The sequence below is a fragment of the Trichechus manatus genome, unplaced genomic scaffold (assembly GCF_000243295.1).
Source record: "Trichechus manatus latirostris isolate Lorelei unplaced genomic scaffold, TriManLat1.0 scaffold00138, whole genome shotgun sequence".
Taxonomy (NCBI): Eukaryota; Metazoa; Chordata; class Mammalia; order Sirenia; family Trichechidae; genus Trichechus; species Trichechus manatus.
In genome coordinates this window covers 6,366,073-6,378,158 of record NW_004444074.1, presented here as the reverse complement: position 1 = coordinate 6,378,158, position 12,086 = coordinate 6,366,073, and the positions used below count along the sequence as shown (strand labels likewise).

At 55.2% G+C, this 12,086-nt stretch overlaps 1 protein-coding gene across 2 annotated transcripts in view; it reads right to left on the bottom strand.

Annotated features, from left to right (window-relative positions):
- Positions 1 to 8,535: 8,535 nt before the first annotated feature.
- Positions 8,536 to 12,086, bottom strand: part of TMEM132E (transmembrane protein 132E) — a 62,889-nt gene continuing 59,338 nt past the window's right edge. For both annotated transcript variants that reach the window (XM_012558135.1, XM_004385415.1), the window contains 2 exons: positions 11,562 to 11,753; positions 8,536 to 10,689 (listed from right to left, as the gene is read on the bottom strand). In XM_012558135.1, coding sequence (XP_012413589.1) covers positions 9,634 to 10,689; positions 11,562 to 11,753 — 1,248 coding nt within the window. In that variant the 3' untranslated portion in view covers positions 8,536 to 9,633. The remainder of the gene's footprint in view (positions 10,690 to 11,561; positions 11,754 to 12,086) is intronic.

Below are 12,086 nucleotides of genomic sequence, written 5' to 3'. Positions count from 1 at the left end.
AAGAGTATTGGAATGGGCTCCTTCATCACCAGCAGGGCCTCACACTGGTGCCGTGAACATTAAACACATGGAAAAGGGTTGCTTCTGAAGTTGCAAAATGAGGCCAGCGCTAGTCCCTGCTTTGCCTTCCTGTTACTCTGAGCAAGATTCTTCTCTGCATATGCCTCAGTTTCCCCACCTGTTAAATGGGAAATAATCATAGTAGCAGCCCCGAATGAGGCCCAAAGGCAGGTGGGTGGCACGAACGCACTTCGACGTTTGCAGAGAACAGATGTAGGGGTGGCTGACAAGGACTCGGGAAAGGTTATATAGGACGAAATGACAGGGGGAGAGGAGGGGCGAGGGTGGGGAGAGTCAACCCCCAGACTCAGGTCTCTGGTTGCTTTCCTGGAAGCACAATGCATTTGACAAGGGCATTTGGCAGGGCCTGTCAGTCAGCCTCTGATTTGGGAGGGAAATTGTGCACTTTGATGTTTACCTGTTCCAGCCTAGTCCTTGATTGCACTGGGATGCAAATCACTCACTACAGGTGAGGCTGAGCGGAACTAGGCTGAGAAATGATACAGCTGTAGAATGCAGAGGGGATGAAAGCCAAATACCTAAAGCCAAATTCCACTGTCAGATAACTATGAAGAGGCTGGGAGATAAGACTGAGAGGATCTGGGAAGACTTCTTGGAGGAAGTGTCCTGTATGCTGGCCATGGGTGGGATTCCGAGAGTGACACACAGAGAGGAACAGTGCGAGTGGAGGGGACGGCATGAACAAAAGCACCATTTCCAGAACAGTGGAGAAACCTAGGAGCCATGGGGACAATGGTTAAGTGCTCAGCAGCTAACTGAAAGGTCAGTGGTTTGAACCCCCCAGCTGCTCCATGGGAGAAAAGACCTGGCGATCTGCTCCCATAAAGATTTACAGGCTAGGAAACCCTATAGGGCAGTTCTGCTCTGTCCTGTAGGGTGGCTATGAGCCAGAATCCACTCGACGGCACACAGCAGCAACCACGGAGAAACCTAGTCATCTTTCTCTTTGCTCTGTCTCAGAGGCGAGAAAGACTATGAAATGGAATCACAATCCATCTGACTTTCTCACCTTTGCTTCTTCCGTGTCTTGGGTGTGCCCAGGAAGGGCATCCTGCAGATAGGGAACACCTCCTGCCCTGCTCCCTGCTGCTCTCCTAAGTCCTCAGGCGGGAGACAGGGAAGAAGAGGGGAAGACGCCATCATTCCCTCTCTCTCCCTTGTACTGGATGAAGGTGCACGCAATTCGCCGAGAGGCCCACACCAGGGGCCTGCACCCAGGAGTCCTGCCCGTAGCGGGCACCTAAGGAAATGAATCTCTGTGCATCCCCCAGCCTTGAAGCCCGGTGGGAAGACTGCTGAGCTGGGCTCGGCTCCAGGCTGCTCCAGGCGAGGTTCGCCTGTTTACCACATCGCTGCAGAGTAGATGGATGACCCGGAGGCCACATTTTTTCTCCCGGAGCAGCGGGGAAAATGAATCTCACCAAGTGTTCCTGACACCACCCTACCAGGTTCCACATCCATCGCGACCAGGGCTGCTGACAGAGCACAGTGCCATCCTTCAGCTCTGCTCGGGCCCAGGGGAGAGAGCAGAAACACGACGGACATTTAGCATCTCTCCCTTCCGAGCACCTGCCCTCTTCCCACACCCACCCACTCCATCAGGCAGCCCCAGCCAGCCCCCACGCCTGCCCGGACCCAGCAAGACAGGGAGCAGATGAGGCTGAGATCAGGGAGAGGGACAAGAAAGGTGTCAGATACAGACCCGGGAACCTCACACAATCTTAAAACACGACATAGAGCAGGCATCACATGGAAGTGACTAAGTCTCCAGGAGGTGGTGGGTTTTCACAAAACTGACTTCAGGAGCCCCGACGGGTCTGGATTTTGGAGGAGACAGCAGAGGCCGCTTCCTGGACCTGCCCTGGGGACGTGAGGGCCTGGGTGAAAGTCTGCACATCTCCTTACATATGTGGATGGACATTCAGTAGGGGCCACACCAGGAGACTCACTCCAAGGAGCATATTTGTGGATGCTGACACAGGGCTCCCTGGCTGCACTCTGCCCTGGGAAAGGAGTCTCATCATCAGAGACGCCCAGAGGTGTCTGGGGTCCCCAGCTCTGACCACTGGCTGTGTCTCCTGTCTCTCCCTTACCGTCCAGCAGCAGATGCACCTCCCTCAGGAAGAAGCCCAGGCTGGTGTGTCTGGAATGCCCCTGTCCCAGTGGACAGCCCCAGCAGGGGGCTCAGATTCAGGCCTTGAAAGAGGAAAGGGATGGGAGGATGGAGGGGGAGAGGTAGCAGAGCTCTGTCTCCTCTCTGCAGATACACATCTTCACCTGCCTGGCTGCTGGCGGCCCACAGCTGTCCTTTGAGCTCTGGGCCAGGTGGACAGTGGGCGCAGGGCTGTGGCCTGGCAGACCGCCTCTTTGTCTGCGCTAGCTCAGGTCCTGGTTCTAAGAGCTGAGAGTCCCCTCTGTAAGCATTCTTATCTCCTATAATGTCACCTGGACCAAGAAGATCAATTTACTGTCTCACCTCTTTCTCTCCACCCCCACCATGACATATACACACATACACACACACACACACACACACACACACACACACACACACACACACACACACACGATTCAGTCCAGGCTTCCTGATTTTAGAATAATTCCAGGCAATATCAAGAAAAAAAAAATCTGTCTTGAAGAATGTTTTCAATGTAGCTATCCATGACACCAGCTTGGAGTCAGATCTCTTTTGAATTGTCACACTAATTACTTAAATGCCCCCTGGAACCACTAGCAAAACATCAATATCCATCTTTTGGGGACTGCCTACATCTCCTCAAAATTGTTAAAAGCACCCCAGAAAGATGTCTCAGCCCAAGAGGAAAGATCTGTATCTAAACACAAAGGGGGAGAAAAAGAAATCAGAGAATTGGGTTAGATCTCCAGGTCGTATCCCTTCTGAAAACTCATCTTTCAATAGAAAACAATAAAATAATAGCTAGTGTTTATTGAGGGTGAACTATGGGCCAAATATTGTTCTTAGCTATCAACATCCAATAACTCATTTGATCCTCATAAGAACCCTGGGAGTTAGGTCCTCTTTTATTCCCATTTCATAGACAGGGAAATCAAGGCCTTCTAAAGACAGGACAGACTGAGCCTGAGTCTCCCTGGGGTGCTCTTTCCTTCCAGCCACCCTCAAATGGGACTCTTTTCATCCGTAGGACGGTTTTAGTAATCTCTCCAGGATCCTGGACGCTTTCCTCCCAGAAGTCTTCTTGGCTGTCATGCAAAGAACGTCAACTGGAGAACTGGGCTGCCCCCTGAATGATGGCTTCTATCCCCAGGTTCCCCCTAACCAGGCAGCAGCCCCAAATAAATCATTTCATTAGAGTTAATAACATAGTCCCTTTAACCACAAAGTGTTTCCAAATAGAGGGCCCTCTAATCGGCTTTAATGAACAGATAAGAATCTTTGTAATTAACTTAGTGATGGTTTGCATGTAAATGGATATTCTTCTGAGTGTTGTGAGACAATTTATTTATTGTTTTAACTACGGTTAAATATGCTCCTGGCCATCCCTCCCTCCAACAAGCTCATATGCAAGCAATGCCCCCCGAAGGAGATTTACCTAGATTGGTAGGGCAGCCCCTCTCTTCAGAGACACCAGGGGTGCACCAGAGCCTGTCTAGCCATACTCCCTGGGCCCTTGTCTCCTCTACTAGCAAGGCTGGCTGGGCCTGGCTGCCACCCTGTGACCTCCACCTGTCCTCCCACACAGGTAAACCTGCAGGGGGTGGGGAGAAGGGGCTGTGAGGGCTCTGACCAGGTAATGTGGTTAAGCCCCCCTGGTGGCATTGGCCACCTCTGGTTATTTTTGCGTCGGGGCCCTGGGGCTCCAACTAGCTGTTTTGCACTGGGACTCTAGGGCTGCAACCACTGGCATGCATGTGTGTCTGCACATGTGTGTGCATGTACACGTTTGTGTGTGAGTGCTTGTGTGTGTGTGTGTGCGTAGGGGAGGCATGTGCCCGTTCATGCACACCTGTGAGTCTGGCAGTTCTGTGAATGAATAGGGGTGTTCACAGTGTGTGTTTGTATCCTGTGTATTGAGTGTGTGTGTGTGTCTGCGTGTGTATGTGTGTGCACTCTGCTTGCCCAGCCGCCCACCAGAGCCTGCTTCCTCATCTTCTGACAAAGGCAGCACTTTAATCACGGGATGCGTCTGCTTCTTTGCTGTGTCTGCTCCTGGAGCAGGGTTTTCTGGGGTGGAGGGTCGCCCCATGGCTCTGGCATCTCTGGAGATTTCCTCCAGCACCTTCAGTTGCTGGTGTGTTCTTTCCCCCCTCCTCTCCCCTTTCCCTCCTCCCTGGGGGATGCGGTCCTGCCTATCAGGCTGACCAAAGTCCAGCTCCCCGCCCCTGGGCCCTCCCCTTCCCTTGATAGAGAGAATCCCACAGGGGACACATCTGGGACCCAGCCTTGAGGGGGAGGGGAGCAGATTTCAGAAAGAGGCCCCATATGTAAGTGTGTGGGTGGGGTGGTCACAGGCCCAGGGAACAGTGTCCCAGCCTGCTGGGCAGCATAGCTCTCTGTCAGCGCTGATGAATTATATCCACCCCTTCAACTCCAAGGAGGGCCAGAGGGTGGGCTCTGCTCTGCCTCTTGGAGGGGGTGAGTTCCCATAGCGGGGGAGGGAATGTGATCCTGCCAGCAACGGCAGAGAGGCCAAGCAGCTATGCCATATTCATAGTCATCCATCTGCCCCAAACACTATCCATGATCTATGCCTTAAATGGGGGTCCCACAACCTTGCCCCTCTCACTGAGCACATCAAATCCTTAGGGACCCCTCCTCATTCCCCTCGCACCTCCAAACTGCTCCAACCTCATTCGCCTTTACTTGCCAACCTCATCAGTGGCCTCAGGATAGAGCAGAAAGGATGTAGGGTTGGAACTGGCCACCAGGTCACTGTTAAGCTCGAGACCCTGGGCAAATGACATGCCCTCTCTGTGTGCCTGTCTCATCTGTAAAACAACAGTCGTGATTCCTATCTTCCAAGACTATTGTGAGGAATACAAGTGTGGAGATAGCAATGCCTCTTCAGGGAGGTCAGTGGATACTGCCCAGTGGTGAGGATTTCCATGTCTTTACAAGTGGGGAAACCGAGGGCTCAGAGCTGGTGATGCATTGGCTGAAGGTCACACAGCAAATGTGACATCAAACCCTGGGAGTCCTTGCCAACCTGTCATAGGAAGCTTCATTCCTTGAAGTGAGAGTTTCCTTCCGGGCCCATTGACTTTTCCAATGTCTCATTTTGGCTGCAAGACCTCTCTCCCCCAGGAAGTCTTCTCTTTGAGTGTCTGGCACACAGTAGGCATTCAGTCAATACTTGTTGGGTAAAAGGTATGGAGGAAATAGGGTTTTTCATTTGCTATCAGTAAATTAAAGAATGTCATGCTATCAGTAAATTAAAGCAGTACGGTGAGTCCTAAAAAAAGAGGCATCAAGAGGCGTCCAGGGCTGAGTGGGGCTGGGGTGGGCAGCTGATTACTGGGGTTGGAGATGGGCTGGAGGCGGGTTTCTCAGCTTTGCCTTTGCAGCCAGCCCTGGCTGTCTGAGAAATTTCATTTTGCTAGCGACCTGATTCATGGCCTGGCTCCCTAGGTTCCCAGAGCTGCTCTCTGTCAGTAACTATTCTTTACAAGGTCCCTTGATTCACTGTCAGGGTTGAAGATAAATTTTTAAAGACGAGCTCAGTGCCGGGACCATTCCAGAGGAGCTGTTAACTTAATGTCCCGCCTCGTTCCGCCAAGCCTGCTCCCTCTTGAGGCACATGAGGGTTAGTACTTGCCATTTCTAGCAATTGCTTCTGAGTGCTCTCCTTTGGACAGAGAGTGAGGGATGAAGAGAAAGGAACGCAAAATAAAGGATGAGGTGTCAGGCAGAACTCTGTTACTAGGTTTACTGTGTGACTTTCTGTCAACTGCTGCCCCTCTCTGGGTCCTCCCTTCCCTGTTTGTGAAAGTCTGGTTGCTTGAGAACACCATTACGACAGTGCCCACTTTCTTCCCTGGAGCGGCCTGGTCTCCCAAGTTCATTTGGGAAGGTCTTGGCAGTCAAGCAGAGGCTCATGTGCCCCACCCTGCCTCACCTACTTGCCTTGGCAAATCCTCCACTTCCGCCTCCTGGATATACGGTATCTGTCCATTTTTCTGCTCCACTGCCCTGGCTCCACCCTCATCACTGCCACTTTGGGCTGTGGCAGCAGGCTCCTAACTGACCCCCTTGGCCCTCTAAGACTTCTTTCCTTCACCCAGTGGGGAGGCAAAGGATCTGAACCTCAAGTCTGATCTCAAATCCATGCTGAACCCTCAGACCCTCTCTGGCCTCCATGTCTTTGCATACATTTGTGTGTTTCTCCTATCACCATATTCCAGGCATAGGGAGCAGCACGTGCAAAGACATGGCCGCAAAAAGAAAGCAGTGTGTTGGTGTGTTGAGTATATAGCTTCTGGTTTCTTCACGTATAATATTGCCCTTTCCTAGAATGTTCTTGTCCCTTTCCTCAGCAAACTCAGTATGTCTCCCCCCTCTCCTTCTTTGTGCCCCACCAACCAGGGTCAAGCTGTATCATCCATCTTCCCTATGGGCTGGGGGTCCCTGGGGATAGGCCCCCAGTTTGGCCTCCCAGACTCCCCAGCAGAGCCCTGTGCATAGCACGAGCTTAATGTGTTGAATGAAAAGGATCCAGGTTCCAAGTTGAACACCAGAGTATCCCCTCACCCCACACAGACATCCAAGCTGGAATAGTCTTCCTTGACTCACATCTATTATTTCTCTTCATCTTTCTAAGAACTTGAAGGGGATGACTTAGATAACCTGTGATTTTCCACACCGATAAGGTGCTAAGTGTAGAAAATCCCCAAATGTGGGGTATATGAAAGCCATTTACAGTTTGTATTTGGACTTCAGCTGGCAAATATTTGTTGAGCACTTGCCAGGTGCTGGCATCATGTTAGGCACAGGGATTAAAAAGAAAAATGACTGAGATCCCCCACCCCCTACCCTCTAGGAGCTCATAAAATCAGTTGCCATCAAGTTGACTGACTCCTGGCAACCCCACGTGTGTCAGAGTAGAACTGTGCTCTACAGGTTTTCAATGGCTGACTTTTCAGAAGTAGATTACCAGGGCTTTCTTCTAAGGCACCTCTGGGTAGACTCGAACCTCCAACCTTTCGGTTAGCAGCCAAGGGCATTAACTCATTAACCTTTTGCGCCATCTATACCACCTGGGGAGTACTAGTCAGGGCCTATTTGAATAGCAGGTGTCTGGTGTCTTGGAAACGCAATGAAAGCCACCATTTGAAGCCTCCCCGTGGTTCTGGGCAGTTTTCCTGCCAGGCCCCACCCGCACCCCACCCCTAAGCACGCCGAGCCTCACCTGCCCTTTGTTGCCAGACACATCTTGGGCAGAGCTGGTCCATTTTTAGCCTGCCTTTCACACCCACACTGGACCTGGAAGTAGCAAACTGCACCATCGAGAATCTCAGTGTGCCGGGGTCTGTGCCTGGTGCTTTGTCTGCTGCCGGGCACGGTGCAGAACCTTTACAACTCTCAAGGCCCACGAACAACCCCAGGGCTGCAGACTATGGTGGAGGCCAAGCTTCATTCTGGGATGAACAATAGCATGTTCGCACAGGTGCCATGCAGCCCCTCTAGCTGCAACAAACGCCGAGGCTGGGCTCCCTTTAAGGACGGATGTGGTTGCTGTTGCTCCCTGTTGGCAGGCGCAGGAGGCTGGAAAGCAACCCCAGCCAGCCTCCCTGTTCCCTGGACTCCCTCCTGTGCTGCTGCCTGTGCTGAGTGGTCTCCCCGAGCTTTGGGAGTCTGTGTATGCACACACACACACATCAAGTGTGCCATGAGGGGCTATGAGGCAGCCCATCTGGGCCCCTGGTGTGGAAGGGCACACCCCACCCATCTAGGCTCCCTCCTGTCTGGCTCTCTGACGTGGAAACCCCCTTGTGGGTAGGGCAGACTCACCCCTCTTTTGGCTCCTTTTTGGCCAGGCTCTCCCCATAAGCCCCACGGAGAAGAGGAGGGAAGCCTCCCTGTGAGGGGGTGATGGGGAAGGACATCTGTTGAGAGGAGGTCTGAAGGCAGGGAAGGGAAACTGGAGTGAGCTTGAGGTGCACACACCAACCCCCTCTGGTCTTCTGATTTTTTCTGAGGCCCCCCTCAACCCCTGGCATTTCTCTGGAGCTCCTGAGGCTTGCCCCTTCCTCCTTGAGCCAATCATGGCAGACCCCTAGAGGAGGTGTCTCTCTGTAAGGGTACAGAGGGCCTAAGAGGATCCGAACATTGGGGGCGGAAGAACAGGATGGCAGCCTGTTCTGCCGTATTTCAGTCTCGTGTCCTTTAATGTGTGTGTGTACATGTGTGCACACACGAGTGTATGTACGCACACATGTGCATGTGTGCAAGAGGAAGACACAGAGCCAGCTACCACGTACTGTCTGTTCTCCGGGAGCTGCTGCCCCCACCCCCAGTGTGGTCACTTGTATTTATTTAAGAAAAATCTAACACAGTGGTGGGTAGAACCCAAGAGAAATTGGCTGTGGGATGGGGGTGGGGGAGATGCCTGGGCTGCCTTCAGCCTCTGCCCTCACAGCACCCTCTGGCGCTTCCTGTCCTCCTCCCACCAGATCCCATTTTGTGGGGGGGATGGGTGGCCATCTCCCCTGTCCGCTGCAGAGGGAAGGAGTGGTCAGCAGAGCGGAGGGGTGGCTAAGGCGTGGTGTTGACCTTGCTCTGAGGTCTGCAGGTGGCACCCAGGCCTCTCTGGGCCTGTCTAGACCCTGGTGCTCTGGGCTTTGGCTAGGCTGGGGATGGACCCAGGACTCCTCCCCTTCAGGACCCTGCCTACAGCCCTTGGGACAGAGGGAGAGTCCTGAGAACTCAGGAAGGTCCAGCTTGGCCCCAAGACCCTCTGCAGAGTCAGCTGCCAGGTGCTGGGAAGGAACTGGGGGGGCACAGGAAGCCAGCAGATGCTACAACTGTTCCCCCACCTCCCCAAATATTTTGTCCACAGCAAGATCCTTGGCAGGGCAGGCAGCCGCTGCTTCCCCACCCTGCAGGACAGTAATCCCTGAATATTAGTTTGAAAAAAGTCTTTGTGCAGCCTGTGACACAAGACCCCCAGCTCCCCCCAGCACAGGGGGGAGACAGGGGACATGGGAGGCAGGGGTGGGGGCACAGTGTGCGTCCACCTCGCCCCAAGCTTGGCCTCCTCGCCTCACTCCTGGGGCAGGAGGATTGCCTAGGATGGAGGAGGTTTGGAAAGGGTCTAACGAGGGCTGGGATTCCTTTCTTCCTTGCAAGCCACTGGAGAAAGGCGCCTCTACCTGCAGGGGGCAGAAGAGGGTAATGGTGTGAGGCAGAAGGACAAGACACTAGGCCCCACCCGGCACAGAGCAAAGCTGCAGGGGCAGGGAGTATAAAACCAGATTCAGCCGGCCCGCGCAGATGTGGGCAGCAAGTCCCCGCTAAGTACAACACAGAACAGCCCCCGCGTGGGGGGCGGGGGGGCAGCCACCAGGACCGCGCTTCTACGCAATCTCTTTGATTCTGCGCATGTAATTGTGCAGGTCTGGGGGCGGTGTGGGCCGCGTGGTGCTCGCCACATCCGGGCAGCCCCAGCCCAGGCCCTCCTCGTCCTCCGCGTCCTCCTCACCGGCGGGCACCGAGTCATAGGCTAGTTCCTCGGAGGGCAGCGTGGTGAAGGTGGTAAACTTGACCCGCTTGCGCTTGGAGGTGGGCGAGCTGGCGGGGTCCTCGGCCTGGTCCCGGGCCGAGCCGCCAGAAGAGCCGTCGCCGCGCCCGTGCACCTGGCTCTGCACGCTGGTCTGTGAGCTGCCGCTGCTGTGGTGGTCGCCGTGGCAGCAAGCAGGCACAGTTTCCAGCGGGTTGCCGGGGGGAGGCGAGAGCTCCCCTTGCACCCGCAGCGGCTGCCCGTTGCCCAGGAACACCCAGTGGTGCGAGTGGTCCATGCTGGTCTGGCCCTCGGGCGGGATGCGCTTGTGCCGGTAGCGCAGCACGAAGACGATGCAGTTGATGAGGAAGACGAGGATGGCGAGGCAGAAGACGCCCAGCAGTGCATACATGCCGATCTCCAGGTCTGTTAGCCCCCGTGGCATCTGCAGGAAGCCGGTGGGCAGCGGCAGGAAGTCTTCTGTGGGCGGTACAGCGGGGCTGGCCGTGTCCCTGCCCGGGCCCTCCGCGGGGGAAACCCCGGTGCCTCGCGGGCCAGCTCCGCGGGCCTCCTCCTCAGCCCCTCCAGGCCCTGGTTGGCTGGGGCCCGGATAGTCGTAAGTCGGGTCCTCCTCGTCCCGCCCAAAGTGTACCCGTAGGCCCACAGGTGTGGTGGCCAGCACGCTCTTGCGCTTAGTTTTCTGGCAGCTCTCAGTGATGGTAAGCTCGGCGCGGAGTAGCTGGCCTGCACCCTCGGCCTCCGCCACCACCAGCGGGAAAGCCCGGTCCTGAGTCACCGTTGCTACTCGCTCGTCCAGGCTGCTCACCAGCAGCTCATAGTCCCGGGGGCTGTAGAGGGAGAGTGGGGCCGTGGTGCCATCGCTGTAGGAGAGCCAGAGGCTCAGGAGGGCTTCCTGGAGGAGGGGAGGACAGGAGTCAGAGAGCTCGTCCTGGCTGGAGGGCAGGGACCAAGAGCCTCTGGTTCCCTGCTGTATTCTCAGCGCTGGGACCGTGCCTGCATGTGGCAGGTGCTCAGGAACCACTGTTTGGTGGGCATCCTCTGCAGGGTGTGGGAAGGCTCAACTGCAGGTTACGGTATCCAGGTCTCTCACTGCCCCCAGAATTTCCTTGCTCACTTCACCCCTCCCACCCTGATGAGCTGAAGGTAAATTTTACCTTGAGTCCAACTGAAGTCTCTTGTGTTGCAGGGGCAACCCCATATCTCCATGCCTGGCCTTGGGATCACCCCCCATTAGATAGTTGAGGATTGAGAATACATAGCCACCCCCAGACTCCCCCATCTGTCAGCAAAAACCTTCTGAAAATCGACCTCCCTGCAGATGAGGAAGCAGGGTGCAGAGAGAAGTGACTGGCCTAGGGTCACAGAGCAAGTCAGGGGCAGAGGACTCCTGTGTCCTGACTCCTGGCTGAGTGCTCCCACCTGCCACCTTTCCACCTTTGTCCTGCAGCCAGTGCCCGTGGTGTGTCTGTGGGGTCTGTAGTTGGGGCTCCCAATTCCGGTGGGTGGGGTCAGAGGTGGTGGGCCCTCTGAGAATCCGGGAGGGAGACCCTCAGCAGGAACATCTCAAGGTGGCAAATGCAGCAAGCAAGACTGGCCAGACTCCCTGTGTAGATGGTGTGGGTGAATGTGCAGGGCACAAAGGGTAGACAGATCTTCCCCTACCTAAAGCCCTAATTTGGGGGACTCATGACAGAGAGGAAACAGAACCCAAATTCCTTCTTCTACATCCCAACTCCTTGGCTGGCAGGCCAGGCAGCCAGTTACCTGCTTAAGGAAGCTGAGGGTCTGCTGGGCGGCTGTGGTAGCCAGGATGGTGTGGCTGCTCCCGGGACTGGGCCGCAGGGAGAGGGCAAGACTGGCCACCACCTGGACCTGCAGCTGTGTGATGCTGACCTTCTCCTCTGTCACTGTCAGCAGTGTCTCCCCAAGCACGGCCTCTGTCAGCGGGGACACCACCTGAGGCAGAGTGGGGCAGGGGTGAGAGAGAGCAGGAAAGCAGCACCTCCCAGAACCCAGGGAGGAATTCCAGTAGTGCTGGAAGAGGAGGCGGGAGGAGTGGGGCAGGCTGGGAGGCAAGACTCCTGGACTCTGCCTTACAGCTGCAACCAGGAACCAGGGCCCAGAGGCCAAACAAGGGCCAGGGGCCCACAGAAGGCAGGCAGGAACAGTGAGCAGACCTGAAGGCAAACAACAGCCCCCTGTGGTGATAAATAGCAATTGCCATTTAGCCTCAGTGTCAGGGAGCCAGAAGGGAGTAGTGGGAACTGTGGCAAATGGGAGGATTGTGCC